The sequence below is a fragment of the Trichosurus vulpecula genome, chromosome 9 (assembly GCF_011100635.1).
Source record: "Trichosurus vulpecula isolate mTriVul1 chromosome 9, mTriVul1.pri, whole genome shotgun sequence".
Taxonomy (NCBI): Eukaryota; Metazoa; Chordata; class Mammalia; order Diprotodontia; family Phalangeridae; genus Trichosurus; species Trichosurus vulpecula.
In genome coordinates, this window is record NC_050581.1 from 29,499,519 (window position 1) to 29,522,080 (window position 22,562).

A 22,562-nucleotide genomic window follows, 5' to 3' on the forward strand; every position below is an offset into this window, starting at 1 on the left:
AATAAAATTGACAAACCTTTGGTCAATTTGATTAAAAAAAAGAAAGAAGAAAATCAAATTACCAGTATAAAAAATGAAAAGGGTGAGGTCACCTCTAATGAAGAGGAAATCAAAACAATAATTAGGAATTATTTCGCCCAACTGTATGCCCATAAATTTGACAACCTTAGAGATATGGATGAATATCTACAAAAACATAAACTGCCCAGACTAACAGAGAAGGAAGTGAAATTTCTTAATGACCCCATATCAGAAAAAGAAATTGAGCAGGCCATCAATGAACTCCCTAGGAAAAAATCTCCAGGGCCAGATGGTTTTACATGTGAATTCTATCAAACATTTAAAGAACAACTAATTCCAATACTTTGCAGACTATTTGGGAAAATAGGAGAAGAAGGAGTCCTACCAAATTCTTTTTATGACACAAATATGGTACTAATACCTAAACCAGGTAGAGTTAAAACAGAGAAAGAAAATTATAGACCAATTTCTCTAATGAATATTGATGCAAAAATTTTAAATAAAATATTAGCAAAAAGATTGCAGCAACTCATTACGAGAATAATACACCATGACCAGGTAGGATTTATTCCAGGAATGCAAGGCTGGTTCAATATTAGGAAAACTATTAGCATAATTGACCATATCAACAACAAAACTAGCAAAAACCATATGATCATCTCAATAGACGCAGAAAAAGCCTTTGACAAAGTACAACACCCATTCCTATTAAAAACACTAGAAAGCATAGGAATAAGGGGAACCTTCCTCAAAATTATAAATAGCATCTACCTAAAACCATCAACAAGCATTATTTGTAATGGGGATAAACTAGATGCATTCCCAATAAGATCAGGGGTGAAACAAGGATGTCCATTATCACCCCTATTATTCAATTTGGTTCTAGAAACATTAGCTGTAGCAATAAGAGAAGAAAAAGAAATTGAAGGAATTAGAATAGGAAAAGAAGAAACTAAATTATCACTTTTTGCAGATGATATGATGATTTATCTAGAGAATCCTAGAGAATCAAGTAAAAAACTACTGGAAATAATAAACAACTTTAGCAAAGTTGCAGGATATAAAATAAACCCACATAAATCCTCAGCATTCCTATACATTACTGACAAAGCCCAACAGCAAGAGATAGAAAGAGAAATTCCATTCAAAGTTACTGAAGGCACTATAAAATATTTGGGAGTCTATTTGCCAAGACAAACCCAGGGCCTATATGAACATAACTATGAAACACTTTTCACGCGAATAAAATCAGATCTAAATAAATGGAGAAATATCAGTTGCTCATGGTTAGGCCGAGCTAATATAATAAAAATGACAATTCTACCTAAATTAATCTATCTATTCAGTGCCATACCAATCGAACTACCAAAATTTTTTTTTACTGAGCTGGACAAAATAATAACAAAATTCATTTGGAAAAACAAGAGGTCTAGAGTATCTAGGATATTAATGAAAAGACATGCTAGGGATGGTGGTTTAGCCACACCAGATATTAAACTGTACTACACAGCAGCAGTCATCAAAACTGCCTGGTACTGGTTAAGAAACAGGGGTGTGGATCAGTGGTATAGGATAGGTACACAAGTAGGTGAAATCAACAAGTTTAGCAATCTACTCTTTGATAAACCCAAAGAAGCCAGTTTCTGGGCTAATAATTCACTATTTCACAAAAACTGTTGGGAAAATTGGAAAATGGTAGGGCAAAAACTGGGCATAGACCAATATCTTACACCATATACCAAAATAAAGTCAAAATGGGTTCATGATTTAGGAGTAAAAGTTGATACTCTAAGTAATTTGGGAAAGCAAGGAATAGTTTACTTATCAGATTTGTGGAAAAGTAAAGAATTCATGACCCAACAAGAGATAGAGAGCATTACAAAATGCAAAATGGATAATTTTGATTATGTCAAATTGAAATGTTTTTGTACAAAAAAAGCCAATGCAACAAGAATTAGGAGGGAAGCAGAAAATTGGGAGAAAATCTTTGCAACTAGTATCTCTGATAAAGGCCTCATCTCTAAAATATACAGGGAGCTGAGCCAAATATATAGGAATACAAGCCATTCCCCAATTGAGAAATGGTCAAAGGATATGAACAGGACAGTTTTCAGAGGAAGAAATTAAAGCTATCTACAGGCATATGGAAAAATGCTCTGGATCGCTGCTGATTAGAGAAATGCAAATCAAAACAACTCTTAGATACCACATCTCTCCTGTCAGATTGGCTAAAATAACAAATCAGGAGAATGATAAATGCTGGAAAGGATGTGGGGAAATTGGAACATTGTTGCATTGCTGGTGGAGTTGCGAGCTGATCCAGCCATTTTGGAGGGCGGTGTGGAACTATGCCCAAAGGGCTATAGAAATGTTCATACCCTTTGACCCAGTAATACCACTTCTAGGGTTGTATCCCAAAGAAATCACGCAAGCGGGAAAAGGACCCATATGTACAAGAATATTTATAGCAGCTCTCTTTGTGGTAGCCAAGAATTGGAAAGCAAAGGGATGCCCATCAATTGGGGAATGGCTGAACAAGCTGTGGTATATGAAGGTGATGGAATACTATTGTGCCATAAGAAATGGGGATGATGCAGACTTCATAACAACCTGGAAAAACCTACACGACATAATGCTGAGTGAGCGGAGCAGAGCCAGGAGAACGTTGTGCACAGCCACAGATATGTGGATTCCGTGAGGACCAACCCTGACATACTGCGCTTCTCTCAGCAACCTAAAGGGGCAAGGACAAATCCAGGGGACTCACGATGGAGAATGCTATCTTCAAAGAAAGAACTGCGAAGTTTGAATACAGACTGAGGCACACTACATGCTCGCCTTTTCTGCTTCTCTTTTGTTTTTGGTTTTGGGTTTTTTTTTTGTTGTTGTTTTTTTTTTTTTTGGTTCTGTTTCTTCTTTCTTATGATTCATTCCATTGGTCAAAATTCTTCTCCACGACTTGAATAGAGCATAAATTAATTCAATGCGAAGTTATACATGACAGTTATATGAGACTTCATGCCGTCTTGGGGAGGGAGGGGGGAGGGAGGGGAGAAAAACTGGAACTTAAAACTATGTAGAACCGTGTGTGGTAAACTAAAAATAAATAAAGGAAAAAAAAAAAAAAGAAATGACAAGCAGGATGATTTCAGAAAAACCTGGAAACACTTATATAAACTGATGTGAAGTGAAGTGAATAGAACCAGGAAAACATTGTTCACAGCAACAGCAATATTGTACGATGAAGAATTGTGAGTGACTTAGCTATTCTCAGTAATACAGTGATCCAAGCTAATCTCAGAGGGCTCATGATGAAGCATGCTGTCTCCAGAGAAGGAATTGATACTGTCTGAATATAGACTGAAGCATGATATTTTTCACTTTTCTTTTTTTAAAAAATTCTTCTTGTACAAAATGACTAATATGGAAATTTTTTACGTGATCACAAATGTATAACCTATGTCTGATTGCTCTCAGAGAGGAGGGAAAGGAGAGGGAGGAAGCAATAGAATTTTGAACTCAAAACTTCTTTTAATGTTAAAAAAATTAACATGTAATTGGGGAAAAATAAAACATGTATATATGTCAACATTGGGGCCTTTTTTACTATCATAAAAAGTACCTATCTAGAACAAATAGCAAGCATGGTATGTAATAAGGATACATTAGGAACTTTCCCCAAAAGCATTTAAGTAAATCAGGGATTCCCATGCTCCCCTTTTCTTTAATATAATTCTGGAAATATTAGCAATAAGGTGAGAAAAATTAAAACACAAAGGAAGTTAAACCGGAGATAAAACTATCCCTATTTGCTTAGAAAAAAATACTAATTGAGACAATCAGTAACTTCAGCTGAGTTGCAAGTTACAAAATAAACCCTCAAAAATCAACAGTATTTCTGTAAAACAATTCCAAGAGACAATAATAAAAGAGATCTCTTATTCCAAATGTCAGCAATCATGACCATTTTCATATTCTAAACGAGGACTTTATATAAAACCATAAATCTGTTATGTGCAGTTCTATGTCCTATTTCTTTTTCTTTTCTTAGGCAAACTTTTAAAAAAAGCTGTTTATACTCATTGCTTCCACTTTCTCTCAACCTTTTGCAGTATGGCTTCTCATCTCACCACTCGATTGCAATTGCCCTCTTTTAAATTACCACTGAACTCTTTATTTCCAAGTCTGATGGCTTTTCTTAGTGCTCTTCGTTTTTGACTTCTCTGTAATATTTGACAACATTGAGTTCCTTTTCCTGGATACACTCCTCCGGTGTTTTTTGACATTGCTCTTATTTCTTTTCTTATCGTCTGACCACTCTTCAGTTTCATCTGCTACATCATCAGTTGTAATATGCCTCCTAATTGTGGGTGTCCGTTAGACACTGTCAGCTGGATATCTAGTATCCATCTCAGACTCAGCATATCCAAAACACTTCTCATCATCTTTTCCCCAATGCCAACCTCTCTTCTGAGCTTTCCTGTTTACTGTCAGAGGCACCACTATCCTTCCAGTCCCCCCAACAAACATTGGCATCATCCTTGCCTATTCTTTCTTCCTCGCTCTGCATGTCCAGTCAGTTTTCAGATCTTGTCAGTTCTAACTCCACATCTTTTGTGTATGTCTTCTTTTCTCTAGCCACACAGCTATCACCCTAGCTTCTCATCAACTCTTGCCTGGGATATTATAATAGCCTTTTAATTGGTCGGTCACCTGCCTTTACAGCCTTAATACACATTACCCCTTTCATATACTCTGTGGTTTTTTAAAAAAAAATTTTTTTGGAGGGGGATGGCAAGGCAATTTGGGTTAAGTCAGTTGCCCAAGGTCACACAGCTAGTGATTGTCACGTGTCTGAGGCCAGATTTAAACTCAAGTCTCCTGACTCCAGTGCTGGTGCTCTATTCACTGAGCCACCTACCTGCCCCTTCTCTACGGTTTAGTAACCTTAACTTTCTTATTGCCACTCATGCACAGAACTGCGTGTTTCATCTTTATGCCATTACCCTGTCTTTCATGACTGGAATTTGTACTTCGTCCTTACCACCATCTCTTAGATTCTCTAGTTTCTTTCAAGGCTCAGCTCAAGTGCCACCCTGTACATGGAGCCTTTATTGTCCATCCTGCATTCCCCGTATGTATATACTTTCCCTCACACTTAACTACTGGTAACTTCCCCTTTAACTTGTATCTACTTTTTTAATATACATAAATGTCTCATATATTTTGTTTCCAGTTTTGCATATAAGCTATTTTTTTGTAATGGTTTTTTATTTATTTAATATTTTAGTTTTCAGCATTAATTTTCACAAGAGTTTGAATTACAAATTTTCTCCCTATTTCTACCCTCCCCTGACTCCAAGATGGCATATATTCTGATTACACTGTTCCCCAGTCAACCCTCCCTTCTGTTACCCCACTACCCCCCATCATCTTTTCCCTTACTTTCTTGTAGGGCAAGATAGATTTTTATGCCCCATTGCCTGTATATCTTACTTCCTAGTTGCATGCAAAAACTTTTTTTTTGAACATCTGCTTTTAAAACTTTGAGTTCCAAATTCTCTCCCCTCTTCCCTCCCCACCCACCCTCCCTAAGAAGACAAGCAATTCAACATAGACCACATGTGTATCATTCTGCAAAACCCTTCCACAATACTCATGTTGTGAAAGACTAACTATATTTTGCTTCTTCCTATCCTATCCCCCTTTATCCAATTTTCTCCCTTGACCCTGTCTCTTTTCAAAAGTGTTTGCTTTTGATTACCTCCTCCCCCTATCTGCCCTCCCTTTTATTGTCCCCCCTTTTTTATCCCCTTCCTCCTTCTTTCCTGTGGGGTGATACCCAATTGAGTGTGTATGGTATTCCCTCCTCAGGTCAAATCCAATGAGAGCAAGATTCACTCATTCCCCCCCACCTGCTCCCTCTACCCTCCCAACAGAACTGCTTTTTCTTGCCACTTTTACGTGAGATAATTTACCCCATTCTATCTCTCCTTTTCTCCCTCTCTCAATATATTCCTCTCTCATCCCTTAATTCGGTTTTATGTTTTTTTTAGATATCATCCCTTCATATTCAACTCACCCTGTGCCCTCTGTCTATATCTCTCTCTCTATCTATATGTATATGTGTATATACACATATATATATATTCTCTTCAGCTACCCCAATACTGAGGTCTCATGAATCATACACATCATCTTTCCATGTAGGAATGTAAACGAAACAGTTCAACTTTAGTAAGTCCCTTATGATTTCTCTTTCTTGTTTACCTTTTCATGCTTCTCTTGATTCTTGTGTTTGAAAGTCAGATTTTCTGTTCAACTCTGGTCTTTTCACTGAGAAAGCTTGAAAGTCCTCTATTTTATTGAAAATCCATATTTTGCCTTGGAGCATGATACTCAGTTTTGCTGGGTAGGTGATTCTTGGTTTTAATCCTAGCTCCATTGACCTCCAGAATATCATATTCCAAGCCCTTTGATCCCTTACTGTAGAAGCTGCTAGATCTTGTGTTATTCTGATTGTATTTCCACAATACTCAAATTGTTTCTTTCTGGCTGCTTGCAGTATTTTCTCCTTGCTCTGGGAGCTTTGGAATTTGGCGACAATATTCCTAGGAGTTTTCTTTTTGGGATCTTTTTGAGGAGATGATCGGTCGATTCTTTCAATTTCTGTTTTACCCTCTGACTCTAGAATATCAGGGCATTTCTCCTTGATAATTTCTTGAAAGATGATATCTAGGCTCTTTTTTTGATCATGGCTTTCAGGTAGTCCAGTAATTTTTAAATTGTCTCTCCTGGATCTATTTTCCAGGTCAGTGGTTTTTCCAGTGAGGTATTTGACATTGTCTTCCACTTTTTCATTCCTTTGGTTCTGTTTTATAATATCTTGATTTCTCATCAAGTCACTAGATTCCATTTGCTCCAGTCTAATTTTTAAGGTAGTATTTTCTTCAGTGGTCTTTTGGACCTCCTTTTCCATTTGGCTAATTCTGCCTTTCAAGGCATTCTTCTTCTCATTGGCTTTTTGGAGCTCTTTTGCCATTTGAGTTAGTCTATTTTTTAAGGTGTTATTTTCTTCAGTGTTCTTTTGGGTCTCCTTTAGCCAGTCATTGACTTGTTTTTCATGGTTTTCTTGCACCACTCTCATTTCTCTTCCCAATTTTTCCTCTACTTCCTGTACTATTGCTTTTCCAAATCCTTTTTGAGCTCTTCCATGGCCTGAGACCAGTTCATGTTTTTCTTGGAGGCTTTTGATGTAGGCTCTTTGACTTTGTTGACTTCTTCTGGCTGTATGTTTTGGTCTTATTTGTCACCAAAGAAAGATTCCAAAGTCTGAGTCTGAATCTGAGTGCGTTTTCGCTGCCTGGCCGTGTACCCAGCCAACTGCTTGACCCTTGAGTTTTTTGTTGGGGTATGACTGCTTATAGAGTACACAGTGTTTTGTTCCAAGCTTGAGGGGCTGTGCTATTGTTTTCAGAGCTATTTCTACACAGCAAGCCCTGCCACACCAGCACTCCTTCTTCCTCAAGAACTGCCAGCCCAGACTGGACTCAGATCTTAAGCAGGCTGTGCACTCCTGCTCTGATCCACCACTTAATTCCTCCCACCAGGTGGGCCTGGGGCCAGAAGCAACTGCAACTGTAGTTCTGTCCTCAGAGCTGCACCACCTCCGCTGCCCCAGTGGTGGTGGCGAACAGGGAGCTCCTTTCACTCCCCACAGCTTTTCCCACTAACCTTCTCTGTTGTCTTTGGTGTTTGTGGGTTGAGAAGTCTGTTAACTGCCACAGCTCACTGATTCAAGGCACTAGGGCCCGAAGTGCCCAGCTCCCAGTCTGGTTGGTCCTGCTGCCGCCTACCCTGGGTTCCACTCCCCTCCGCGTCCCAGCTCCGTGCACGATAGACCTCACCCAGCGACCATCCAGGCTGTCCTGGGCTGGATCCCTGCTTTCCTCTGTTATTCCGTGGGTTCTGCAGTTCCAGAATTTGTTCAGAGCCATTTTTATAGGTTTTTGGACAGACCTGGGGGGGAGCTCACGCAAGTCCCTGCTTTCTAGCTGCCATGTTGGCTCTGCCCTGAATATAAACTCTTTGTGGGGAAGGACTTTCACTTTTGTCTTTGTATCCCCAGTGCCTGGCACAGGGTCTGGCACATAAGCGTTTAACAAATTACTTTTTGGATTGATTAGAAGAATATTTTTGGAAAATATTGGTTTAAAAAGGAGGGGGGCGCTTTTAGGGAGAAATTTGCCAAAGGCCTACTTTTTTTCTTATTCGTTTGTGGGCCCAGATAATTTTCTGTTTTTGCTATTTGTCCATTATATGCACGGAATTAGTTTTATAATGTCCTTTCTACTTCATATAATTTTCTTGACCGCCACACACGTGGTTTTTTTGTTTTTTTTACAAACCTCTCCATGTTTTCATGACATTGCTTTCTCTTTTATTCTTGTTCTACTTGTCTGGCTGCTTATTCTAAGTATCTTTTGCTGTATCATTATCAGTGCCCCATACCCTAATTATGAAATTATCCCAATGTTGTATCCTAACTTATCGTTTCTCTTGCTCTTTAATGCATTGTGCAGGTGGAAAACTGATTTACTATTACATAAATTAGTTACATACCATTAACTAATGTGATAGAAACACTAATTAGACTTATACTTCTCAGTGCTAGCAATCAAACTTTATTAATTAAATGCATTAGGCAGTACAAACATTAACCGCCTAGGAACAAGCCATCAACTTGATTGCCCAGGGCTTCCCAATAAGTATGTCTTGTATCAGTACTCAACAAAATTTCCTCTCTGCCCAGTCTGAGGTCATGTGTCTCCCTCTGAGGTAGCTGCTTGGCAAGTTGGCAAATCAGTGCTGCCCTCAATCAAGGAGAAGTGGGGGAAAAGGAAAAGATGTGTGAGTCTCAAGTGTGGAGGACAGAGGATATAGTCTTATTCTTGACCCAAAAGCAAGACTAAAAGCTGCAGGCCTTCTGTGGGTTTTCTACATTTCTAGCTATGCCCATTATTGTTACACCCAAGTTCTGATTGGTAGCCAGTAATCTATTTTGTTTACCAGTTAATTTGATTGATACCTGATAAGGTAGAGTTTACCAAACATTCCCATTGTTGGTCTCTTATTTTAGTGTCTGTTGTATTTGTCAGTTGTTTTTGAACCTATCAACCTATACCAGAATATGGTTATCTTTATATTGAAAAACAAACATCAAAATACTTCATCATAAAATGGAGTAATTTATGTCAAAACAACAACTTTATTTTCCCTGCACTCCAGTTTTTCCTTTCATCAGCTCCTTCCTGTTGGTTCAGCGATCTGTCTGGGAGTCATCTCTTTAAGTACGGGGTGGAATCACTAACTGCAGATTTTGCATTTCCAACAGGATTTCTGATGCATGTCTGAAATTGAATCCATTATCCCCACTGTCTATGCCAACCAAATCCTCTCCCTAACTTTCCTGTTTCTTTCGAGGGCACCATCGTCCTCCATTCATCCCCATTTTCAAATGTTAGAGTCATCCTTACTTCATTCTTTCACCCCATGCATTCCATCCATTGCAAAGTCTTGTGAATTACCCATAACTTAGCTCACTTCCACCTCTTATCTTTACTTACATGACCCTATTTCAGGTCCTCTTCACTTCTTAGCTGGACTATTGTAATTGTCTCCTATTGACCGGCCCGCCTCAAGTCTCTGTCCTCTCAAATCCAACCTCCTCACAGCTGCTGAAATGATATTCCTAAAGCACAGGTCTGGCCAATTACTCCCTTGCTCAAGAAGTTTAAATGGCTAACTCTGACTCTTATGGCAGAAATTCTTAACCCGGGATTTGGTCTCAGAACATTATTCTAAGAAGAGATCCATAAGCTTCATTATGGAATTCACTTGAGAGGGGTCCATAATACACCAAAAAATGTAAACCCCTGCTTTATGATAAAATATAAATTCCTCTATTTGGCATCAGAAACTCTTTGCAGTCCGACTCCAGCTATTCTGACTTTTTTACACATCATTCCCTAAAGTCTAGCCAATTGGCCTACTTGTCATTCTTCACATAAGAAAACCCATCCCTCTTTTTTTCCTGCCTTTGTATTGGCCATCATTGCTTGTGCCTAAAATGTTCCTCCTTACCCCTGCCTTCAAAGTCCAGAAAAAAACATCATCCAGATAGATTTGGTAATGGGAGATAAAGAGATCACCCAGGGAAACATAGAGGAGAAAGGAATCAGAGTGAGGCCATAGAGCATGAAACAGGTAGTAGGCATGACATAAGTGATAATACAGTAGAAGAGACTTGAAAGAAGGTAACCAGACATGTAGGAGAAGTAAGAGAGTGCAGAGTTACCAAAACTCAGAAGAGTGTCCAGGTTAGCTGGGTGGGCCAAAGAGGTGCAGAGAGGTCATGAGAGATGAGGATCAAGAAGAGACCATTCGATTAGCCAACTAAAAAAGTACTAGTTAACTTTGGAGACAGTAGTTTAAGTTAAGTGATAAAGCCAGAAGCCAGGTTGCAACAGATTTAGAAGAGAGTGAGAGGAGAGAAAGGTGGAGGCAACAATTATACATGACTTTCCAGAAATTTAGTTAAGAAGAAAAAGATAAGTACAGGAAGCCAGCTGGTGGGAGTAGTGGCATCTAGTAAAGGAGAGACACGCACATGTCTGTAGGCATTATGGAAGTGTCCAGTAGGTCCTGCTCCTACTTAATTACCTAATATTTTCTGTGTGTGTGTGTGTGTGTGTGTGTGTGTGTGTGTGTGTACAGAGCTGGGGTGGGGTGTAGCCTTCAGCTATTTGTATACTTGTTATTTCGTCTATTAGAAAGTAAACTCCTTATGGGCAGAGATTATTTCAGTATTGTCATTTTATCACCAGCTACCTGGCTCAGTGCCTGGCCCATGGGCATTTGATAAATGTTTTATTGATTGTTGAAATCACAATTAAAATTGTCTATGATTGCCTCTTGTCCTTGTTTAATTAAGAATTTTCCCTCCTAAGTAGGCATGCTATAAAAATATTGAAGTCCTAGCAGCAGGTAGCTTAGGTGGCACATTGGGTAGAACTAAAGAAGCTCTGAAAAACCTCAGTTAAAATCCTGCCTCAGATAATTTCCTATCTGTGTGATCCTGAGCAAGTCACTTAAGCTCTGTTTGCCTCAGTTTCCTCATCTGTAAAGTGGGGGTAATAATATCCAGGGTTGTTATGAGGATCAAATGAGGTAATAAATTGTTTAGTGCTTAATGTGGTGCCTGGCACATAGTAATTTTTGGGGGGGGGGCAGGGCAGTTGGGGTTAAGTGACTTGCCCAAGGTCACACAGCTAGTAAATGTGTCAAGTGTCTGAGGCCAGACTTGAACTCAGGTCCTCCTGACTCCAGGGCCGGTGCTCTACTCACTGCACCATCTAGCTCCCCACACATAGTAATTTCTATGTGAATATTGGCTGTTATTATTAATAGTGACTGCACATTTTTGTGGATTGAGTCTAGGAGGTTGTGGGTATGCAAAAGATCCTAGGATTTAGAGTTGCAAGTTAGAATTAGAAATTATATAATCCACTCCCTTAAAACTGAGGCCTAGGTTGCCCAAGGTTGCATGGTCAGGAAGTTAACTGGACAATAGCCCTAATTTAGGTCTTCTAATGCAAAGTCTTTCCTCTATACTGTATGCCATAATCTAGTCAATAACTAGGTTTTTGGAATGCCTAGAAAGTTTTTTGATTTTACACTTAAGTCCTACTCAAATCATACCACTCATTTACCCTATTTAAAAATTTAGGTAAAACCCAATTTCAGGGCAACATATTCTCTACTTATTTCTCAGAATGGTCTTACCTAGAAGCACATCTGAATTTTCTAAAATGATTTTTTTAATCCCAAAATTAATTTCAAGAAATAAGTATGGTTTACTAGTATTTACCTCTGTTTTTTGTACCTAGGACTTTTGGTTTCCTACTGGCCAGTAAGGTCTTTGTTGTTTCTGCCCTAGACTTAATGGGGCTTTAGAGAAACAGCATGATATAATGGGAAGAGTGCTGGACTTGGTCTGGTTCTCACACCTGTTAACTTTGTGACCATGGATAAGTCACAGCCTATCTAAGTCTTAGGTTCTACACTTGTAAAAGTGGGTAATAGTATTTGTTATAAGGAGAGTGCTTTGTAAACCCTTAAAACATCATATAAATGGGATCCTTTAAAGAGCCTTTAGGGTAAGCACATTCTTAATATGTATGATTAAATTAATTAATAACTACAAGTATTTAATGATTAACCTATTTTAAGGAAGGACTCTTAGACATTCCAACTTCAGTAGTTTAGTGAGTGAGGAACAAGAAAACTACTCTCAAATTTTTGTCCTAAAAGTGCACTTATGAAAATTTTTTTACTTGCTTTTTCAAAAATGTTTGACATCTCAGAAACATAAGAGGTAGAGAGGTGGTACACATGTGGAATCATAAAGAAGTCAAAGGATTTAGTACTGAAAATGACGTTAGATTTTGATTCCAACTCTTGTTTAGTAGGTGAAACTGAGGCCTAGAGTAATGAAAGGATTTGCCTGAGGCTGCACAGGTAGTAAACATAATAGATGTAGGATTGAAACCAATGTCTTCTGACTCTCTCCACTAAACCACTTAGGCATCTCTAGTGTCTGTGCTTGGAGAGCCACATTAATACCGTAAGGCTGTTCAAAATAATTAAATCTGTATAGAATAAAGAGATAAAATGGACTTATTTAGTTTTTAGTGGCTCTTGAACTGGTTTTTCACAGCTGTCCTGATTGTCACGGCAGTAAGAAGTGGCTAAATACATGCCTATTGTTTGTAATACGTGCCTGTTTTAATTATGGAATTAGTGGTGTTGTTAGATCTCGTTCACATAGTTAAGGAGAGTCAAGGAGGGGTAATGTTGCATTCTAGGAATGTGGCAGAGTAGGTCAGAAATTTCGTAAGAACTGATCAAGAGAAGTATGTATAGGATAATTTTACGTATATCTATGTATATATACGTATTTCATATACACACACACACACACACACACACACACATAGCTATTTGTGTACTGGTAATTAGGTAAAACCCAATTTCAGGGCAACATATTCTCTACTTATTTCTCAGAATGGTCTTACCTAGAAGCACATCTGAATTTTCTAAAATGATTTTTTAATGGGAGGAGAGAAAAATTTACATGATAATTTTGTTGTATATTTGAAAGAAACACAAGTTGTACATGGTAGATTTGCAGTTTCATTTACAATCTTTTTATTGTACAGTGTTATGGAAATGCTTGTTTTATTCCATAAATTAAAAATAAATTTTTTTTTAAAAACAGTAAGGACATTTTTGTGAAACACTTAAGAAAAAGTAGCCTCTTATTATTTGGGCATAGACACAAATAGTTCTGAGAACCTGGGAGTAAACAGCTCTTCAAGAAGAAGAAAAAAAGGAATTAAGGAATGCAAATATAGCTTATTTCCTTGCAACTAATTTACGTGATTGTAAGGATCTTGAGATTGAAAGCTGGGAAACCTTGATAACCAGGACTTTCCCATTACTAAAAGACAATTGCATATGGTCTCTGTGTCATATCTGACAGATACGAGTACTTTTGATTCCTTAAACTAAGTTACAGGTGGGTTTACTTCACCTGAAAAAGCTTTGATTTCAGGCAGGAGAGAAATCAGAAGAGCATTTAGGGATTTAAAAGATGAAAACTGATAAGAGAACCTGCTTATAGAAGCAAGACATCAGAAGCCAATGGAGCATAGCCTGGTTGAGATCAGCTAACTAGTCAGATAAGCGCCTCTTGATGTGAGTAGCTAAGCTGATTGGGAGAAGGCTCTGATATGGGGAGCTGATCAGAAAAAAACGAATCTTTTGCTTTTGAAGAGCTGACTGGGGAAAGGCTGCCTCACTCTCTAGGTCCATCTTCAGCTTTGAGAGAGGAGAAATCTCTCATGGGTTGGCCTACTTTGCTCTTTACTTGTCTTTTATGGCACAAAAGGGAAAACAAAGCCAGGGAATGGACCTGAGTAGCACAGATTGCAGGCGTATGTGAACTACTTTTCTAAAAGTTCTTAACACACAATTTTGGTGGCTTTCGAATGTCAGAAAAGTAGCTTTATCACACTGGAGAAACACAGAAGAGGGGCAGTTCCACCAAGCAGGTAACTTGTGATGCAGTCTGTTCCCTAAATGGACCAAGGACATCGAGCTTTGAAGCCTAGAGTTCCGAGTTGCCCAGGACGTTTGTTTTCCTACTTAATGTGCCTCACTTCTAGGTTTCTGTAATATGTGCCCATTCTTCCCCATTGGATGATGTGTGCGTTGGTGGGAGAGCGTGACCCAGCATACCAGGTTTTTATTATCACTTTGTATTCTGGCAATAAGTATTTCATATTTTTGACTTAGTACTATGATCTTGACTGGTTTCTTTAAATGAGAAGCACACTGATTCGTGCTCATGAGCTAGAGTTCTAAGTAGTAGATGTATATCTCCCCCTTAGGATCCTGAGAGTTGTAGCAGCATCTCTCTCTTTGAGGAACCCTAAGCTGCTAATATGGGTGCAGATGGAGTGACCCTCAACCTAGGTAGAGAAAGAGCCTACAGAAAGAAGGTTGGCCTGGGCAAGTCTGGTGATAACAACAGTTTTACCACAGCAGTAATTATGGCAGGAAGCAATAAACATTGTTTTATTTTGCAATAAAATCAGGCCTATTTTTGAAAACGACTTCATTATTTTTTAGCTTTTTTTTTTTTTTTAAAGCAAGACTATCCAAATGGCTGTGGCATGAAAGGGCTAAATCCAAGTGACTGTGATAAAGCAAGAACTATATATTTTATCATGGTTATAAAATATTTATGCTTTAAAATGATAATTTTCAAATTAAGCAAAATCCTATTATGATTAACATTTTAAAATATTTTAAATATTATGATGATTTTCTGATGAAGTGACTTTTTCTATAAATTGTTATATATTCTGACATTTTCCCCTATAGGAAAAGGAAGAATTAATTGAAGAGTGGCAGCCAGAACCTCTTGTTCCTCCTGTTTCGAAAGACCATCCTGCCCTTAACTACAACATTGTTTCAGGGTAAATATAGCTTGCCAACTCTAGAGGATTTAAAAATCTCCAGTTTTGTTGCTGTATTTGTTGGAATTTATAAAGTTTCTTTCCTGTCTAGAAATTCAACTGAAATGTTGTATTAGTTAGCTTCTGAAAAGGAGGATCTTTGTTTTGCTTTCTTTGTATAGTTTCCAATGTGTTAATCAACAGGTTTATCATCTGTTATCACAGACTTCTTTGGTATATTACTCTTAGAAACATTTGTAGATTATAAGTCTTGTAACATAGAAGTTGACAGAATCACAGATTTTCTCAGGTGTTTTTGTTTTTGTAGAATGTATGGAGGATAAAAAAAATGAAGCAGAAGTGAGAATTAGGAAAGTGAAGTTAGGTCCTGGAATAAGGACTATAGAATGTAGAAATAGTATGTGGCAGCTCAATATATTACCAACTCATGTGACATGCACTTTGAAAAAGAGGAAGGTGAAGTGGGGAAGTTATAACCTGATATTAATTTGTGGAAAAAGTAGTTGAGAGAAAGAAATTTTTCACTTATATAAATAATCCTGAATCTTCTTTCTCAATCCAGTTAAAGGTGTTAAGGTGTTTAGATATGATTTTTTACTACTTAGCCCCCTCTAGTCACATTCAGTTGTCATCTCTCTCTCTCCAAATGAAAAATATGTAGTTACTCCACGGATATTATTCTTTTGGTAAGAGTCTTAGAAGGCACTTGAGAAAAAATGAACAAAAATAGTATAAGGCTCTTGAAAATAAAAAGCTTCACCTGTTGTAGCTGTATTCAGATATGTGCTACCTTTTCCTTAATAATTTCCCCCAATTTTTTCGGAATTTCCTGAAATGAAATTGCTGATTTTAGGAAATGGCATCTATCCTGTCCCCCTTTCTCTGACTTTCCTTAACTGTTTATTTATTTATTTGTTTTTGGTGAGTTTTTTACTTCAAACTTAAATACAAAATGAGAAAAAGGAAAAAAATTGCTACATACACAGAAGACCATAAGAGAGAACTCATTATAAAACAATAAATTTCCCTTTCAAGAAAACCTATATAAATAATAAACTACACATTGTTTTCAAAGCTGACCAGCATTTCTTTGCTTCTTGTTGGTTTTCTTTTGTACTCTGCTGTGCACTTTTTACTTTATCTTTCCTTTTCCTTCCCCCCTCCCCCAACTCTAACGAAGCTTACAATTAAGCATGGATACATATACATAGATATCTATAAACATATTCATAAATAGACATATACACTTATATACATATATATTTTTATATATATATATATATATATATATATATATGTATATATTTAAAAAAATAAAAAGACCATACTATGCTTATTTCCTCCTATCATCTGTTTCTCTGAAGGTGGATAGCATCTTCCTTTGTAAATGTAAGTACTTTCCATGTTCTTCTAAATCAACCAACTCATCGTTTCCCTACACCACAGCAATATTCCATCCCACTCACATCCTATTTGAAAGCGTGTCTATGAAAGTTTTTTTTTCACAGTTTTCTACATTCCTTCTGTTCTTGGCTACATGGGTATTTATACAAGAAAAATTTTGTTTAAAATAATCAAAATTGTCCTTTTTACATTTCAACAATGCACTGGCCTTATAATATAGTTTAATGTCTGATGCTGCTGAATCTACTTCCTTTACATCTTTTCTCCCTGGTTTCCAAAAGAACTTTGTTGTTATTTTTTCTAACTTAATAAAATAGTTTTTAGTAATTTAATTGGGATGACATTGAATAAATATATTAGTTAGGTAAAATTGTCATTTTTTAAAAGTTATATCGGCTTCACCCACCCATGAACAATAAATATTACTTCAGTTATTTAGATCTGAGTTCATTTGTATAAAAAGTGTTTTATATTTATATGTTCATATAGTTCCTGTGTCTGTTTTGACAGATATATGGTCAAGTATTTTATACCCTCTGGATATTTTAAGTAGTCTAAAAATTAATTTTGCTGGGTAAGTTACCTTTGGCTGTAATCCCAGCTCTTTTGCTCTATGGAAAATAGTATTCCAAGGCCTACAGTCCTTCCACATAGTAGCTGCTCGGTCTTGTGTAATCCTTACTGTAGCTCTATGATATTTAAATTGTTTTTTTTCTTATTGCTTCCAATGTTTTCTTCTTAATCTGGGAGCTTTGAAACTTGGCTGTGATATTCCTATAAGTTTTCCTCCTGGGATCTTTTTCAGGTGGTGTTTGGCGGATATTTTCTGTTTCTACTTTGCCTTCTTGTTCTAGGACTTCAGGGCAGCTTTTCTCAATAATTTCTTGTAATATTGTATGAAGATTCTTTTTTTAATCATATTTTTCAGGTAGTCCATCTATTGTTATATTATTTCACCTTGAACCATTCTCCAGATCAGTTGTGTTTCTGATGAAATATGTTTTACTTTCTCTTCTATTTCTTTATTTTTATTTTGTTTTATGATTTCTTGGTGTCTTAGAACGTCATTAGCTTCCCCTTGACCGGTTCTAGTTTTCAAGGAATTATTTACTTCCTTAAATTTTTGATTCTCTATTTCCAGTTGACATGATATTCTTGATTTTCTTGGATCGCTCTCTTTTTTTTCCCTAATTTTTCCTCAATCTCTCTTATTTCATTTTTAATGTCCATTTTAAGTTCTTCCAAACTATTTGACGTTTCTCATTGAAAAGGGAATGGCTTTTTCAGCTCCATTGTCTTTCTCTGAATATGAACCCAGATCTTCTCTATACTTATAGTAACTCTCTGTGGTTGGGTTCTTTCTTCTTTGCTTACTCATTTTAATTAATTTATTTATTTAATGTTTTATTTTGTTTTTAGCAGCTATTAGTGTAATCAGATTGTAGTCCCAAGGTATGGAGAATGATGCCCCAAGACTCAGGTCCTTCTTATTGTTACTTTCTGAGGTCTGTCTCAGGGCTCAACCTTGGGCTCTCCTCACCATGGCTAGGATTCCTAGCCACACTGTACCACGAATGATCTTGCTCCCTTTTGTCCCTTCAGTGGCTGCAAACTACAGCTCTCTCTCTGCCCCGGAACTGAAACAGGGGACCTTGCTGTCCTGTAAGTGCCTGCAACCAAGAGTTCCTTCCCCTTGCTACTGCACTCATTAGATGTGTACTAGCTCTTTCTCCCTCCAGCCACAGCCTGAGATACATCTGATCAGCACAGCTGTGTTTGGAGTCCCTTGATGTGGACAGTGGAAGATCTTTCAGTCTTTTCCCACTCAGCTGTCAGACCTTCACACTGACTGGGATATGAAAGTTTCTAAGGCTTTGGCTGTCTCTCAACCAAGCTGCCCCCAGGGTTTGTTTGTTGATTCAGCAGAGTTGATGTGTGAGTTTCACTCAGGCCAAACCTCTGGGATGATTTCTGTGATCTTCTCAAATTGTCTTAGGAGAACAACTGCTTTACCCTGTTTTTTGTTTTTGGAGAGCCATCTTCTCAGAGTCTTCTCACTTAACTGTTTATTTTGAAAAACTACTTAACTTCTAAGAAACATGGTGCTTCTTTTGACTTATTCTTGCCTCTAATCTTAATTTTTGTCTATTTCCTTCCTATCGATAATCTTTACAAATTCTTTCCAAAGTACAAAAGTACTCTGTGTGTTGTTTCTTCCTCAAGTTGGACTTAAAGCTAATGCAAACAATTTACCCGTCTTAGTATACTTTTTCCTTTCTTTTTTTTTTTTAGAACAGTGAAACATAGGAATATTACCTATATTATACTTAGGAAATAGTAAACTGTTAATTGATTAAGGCTTGAAGGATGTGTATATTTGAAATTTGTAATGACCTTTCAGTGTGATGTTTTGATTGTTAAGATATAGGAAATACTTGAAGTACTTATGGCATTGTATTGATGAAAAAAATAAAATAATTTATGTAAAGTGCTTAACAAAACTTAAAGCTCTATTTAAGTGTCAGGTATTCTTATTTTTGTTATATGGGAGAAATTGAATATCAGTATGCAGATAGAGCTCAGTGGAAAAGGTGATATCTCTATCCCTAAAATATGGATTTATATTTTTAAAATTATTTTTCTTTTTTTTTCTTAGCCCCCCAGGCCACAACATTGTGGTGAATGGAAAGGAATGCATAAACTTTGCATCATTTAATTTTCTTGGACTCTTGGATAATTCTAGGGTAAAGGTAAGTAATTTACTGATAAGATTGTTGACTTCTGAGATGAGCCACAATTAACATCTCTTGCTTCTCATATTCCTTGTATATAAAACGAAGAGGCTGAACTAAATCGTTTCTGACATATGTTTCAACTATAAATCTGTGATCCGATCATATATTGACCATATGGTTAGTCATTGTTTTCCCAGTTGTTACTTAGTTTATATTTTCTTAGTATATTATAGTTATTTTACTAAACTTTATTTCACTGGCTTATTCAGACTCACTATAGCCAAAAAAAAAAAAAAAGAAAAAGCACTGGATTTGTTGTCAGAGGGTCTGAATTCAAATTCTGACTCACTTAGTACTTGTATTAGTTACCCTTTCTGGACCTAAATGTCTTCATCTTTAATGTGTCTGAAGCAAATTGTCTCTAAGGTTCTTTCCATATATCATTTATGAGTAGAGGTAAGTCATCTGGATTTAGTGGCTAATGTGTACTATACTGGTGGGACAGAAAGCCAGAGAATTATATAAGTTTGGTTTTAAATAATTGGCAATTCTAGATTTTGCTGGGGAGCTACTGTGTTCTTTCTAGGAATGGAGAGCTTTAATTATTAAGCCCTAAGCTAATGTAACTTTTCTGTTTAGGCTTCTGTCCACATTTTGTGCTTTTTCTTATTTTAAACTATAGATAAAATTGGGATAGTGATAATCACATAATTGCTAGTTCATATTAAATAATAGGAAAAGTCCATTTTCATTCATCAAGCTTTCTTTTTAAATTTTTTTTATTTATAAAGGAGGCAGCCTTAGCATCTCTAAAAAAATATGGTGTTGGGACTTGTGGACCTAGAGGATTTTATGGCACATTTGGTAAGTATATCTTCCATATTCTTTTTAATTCACTGGTTTTCAAGTCACCATAAATTAAGTTAAAACCTTTATGCTAAGCTTTCCCACTATTTTAGGAAAGCGTTGAAGCAACACTCACTGCTTATTATTAGATGTCATCTTCGTAAATGGATACTATGTTACTTTTTTCATTTATCTTAGTATTTTTTACAGTTTGATTCTAGAATGAAGTTATGAGACTGTAACAATAGTGCTACTAGCAGCTGCTGTGGAGGTGTAAGACCAACAATACCAGCACAGGTTCTTTGAACTGCTATTCTAAGGAAAGCAACTTTAAGGTGTTTACAATCTCACTTTAATTAAACATACATATATCATTCACTTAGTTCAGGGGAAAAAGTCAGCACCGTGAACTTCAGAGAAAACACAAACAGAAATTACAAGCAGAAATTATATAAACAGAGCAAATAACACAAATCGGCAGACAGGGCTTCTGTCTGCTCATAGCAATACATACATAGTTACCAGAGAGAGAAGCACCAGCATCTGGGTTTTCAAAGCCAGGGGTTCCTTCAGTGCTACCCAGAGTCTAGTCTGGCAAAATCACAGGAACACTCTTCCATTGAGTGAGCCCCAAAGTAAAATGCTGACCTCAGAGTATATATATGCTTCTTCGGGGTCAGAGGGGGTCACAACCATGTGACTCAAACTCATGTGACTTAGGCTTTCTTGTGACTTAAGTAGGTCATCAAAGACTCTTGATTCAGTCAAAGGCACTTGATTGCCTTAGTGCGGAGAAGCACTTCAAAAGAAAAAAACAGGGAAAAATCCCACTTTGCTTGCCATTACAGAGACAAGTATAAAAACATTTTATTTGGTCCAAAGTTGGCTATGATTTGAAATGAATGAAGCCATAAAACATAAATTTTGATGTGGTAATTGGTCAGATATTTTTAGGGAATTACTATGAGAAGGAGTGTGTTCTTTTCCCCTTTCAGGAATGATATTCGGGAAACCTTAATTTCTTCCTATAACTCCTGGGGACAGGCTCAGAAAATAGTTTTGTAAGCTATTAATTTTTTGTAACCTTTATAAGGCTAATATATACAAAGAGCTTATACATTAGTTAGCTATTACTATCCTATAGTTATAATCAACTGAACTGGTCACACCAAAAAATATGGTGGGGAAAATACTATTTCTCCTTATCAGCACATCAATAGTAAAATTAGGTTTTTTCTGAGATAGAACATTAAGTGATCAGCAAAGCTTCATTTTGAAGATTAGAATAATTAGCCAGAGACTATAAAATCTTTGACATTAGGAAATTATCAAATATCAGCTTGATGCTTAAACTTTGTGGCTAAATTTGTGTATTTTAGATTTAATTTATCTGAATTAAACCTAAAGATCTATAAGTATCAATAATGTTGAATTTGCTAAAATGAATATGTTGCTAGAAATGATATTTCTGGACTCTAAGACCTAGATGCCCAACTTTTGTATTCCTTTGAATATGTTAGAAAAAGGATAAGTGTGCCTTGCAGGTGCTCCCCATATTTCTTATTCCCTTTATTTCTACCCTGAGCTTCTGGATCTTTTTTATATTTTGGGGTACAGTTCTGAAGTATAGTTGGGCTTTAAATTAATCAGCAAGTATTTATTAAATACTTGTGTGCTTTGGGGATATAAAGACAAAAGTGAAAAATTACCAGCCTTAAAAAGTACTAGCCTTATTTAGTTAGCAATTTGAGAGGGCATAAAGAAAGTTGTAGGGTAATTATGCCATATGAAGGCAAGACCAGGGAACTTTTAAAGAGATTAGGAGTAGCCTATCTCAGATTTTCTCTTTTGCCTTTGGTGCAGACAGAACACATGGAAGTTCTTTTGTTAGAGGATATTTACTAAATATGGACAAAGAGCAGAAAAAAGTGGTAGAGTCCTGTTACAGGTGCTACTGCTCCAGCCCCTGGAGATCAGTTAAATAGTGACTTTCCCAAGGAGTTGGAGGAGAGTATGTTTTTCTGTATTTAAGCAGGGACTTCTGTCCCCCATTAAGATTGTAGTACTGATTCCTATGCCAAACTTAGAAGATTTCTGGGTCAAAGTAGACAAAGCCAGGTTCCCAATTTGATCCTGGACTTTTGTATTGCTGGACTAAGCTTCCCATAAAGATCAGAACCACCCCATTTATTTTTAATATATGTTTATTTATTTTGTTGAGTATTTCGTTGAATTTAAAAGTGTTTTTAACGTTGATTTTTAAAAATTTTGAGTTCCAGATTCTCTCCCATTCTCCAGCTCCTACCCCTTGAGAAGTCAAACAGTATATCGATTATACATGTGAAGTCATGCAAAACATTTCCATATTAACTATGTTATGAAAGAAAGCACGTATGCACGCAAGCACGCATGCACGCGTGCGCGAAGTGAAAAAAGTATGCTTCAGTCTTCA

General features: G+C 36.8%; 1 protein-coding gene across 1 annotated transcript in view; it reads left to right on the plus strand.

Annotated features, from left to right (window-relative positions):
- The window catches only part of SPTLC1 (serine palmitoyltransferase long chain base subunit 1), a 124,568-nt gene that overhangs the window by 24,537 nt on the left and 77,469 nt on the right, over positions 1-22,562 (plus strand). The window contains exons 3-5 of the mRNA XM_036739000.1: positions 15,031-15,125; positions 19,186-19,279; positions 20,056-20,128. Coding sequence (XP_036594895.1) covers positions 15,031-15,125; positions 19,186-19,279; positions 20,056-20,128 — 262 coding nt within the window. The remainder of the gene's footprint in view (positions 1-15,030; positions 15,126-19,185; positions 19,280-20,055; positions 20,129-22,562) is intronic.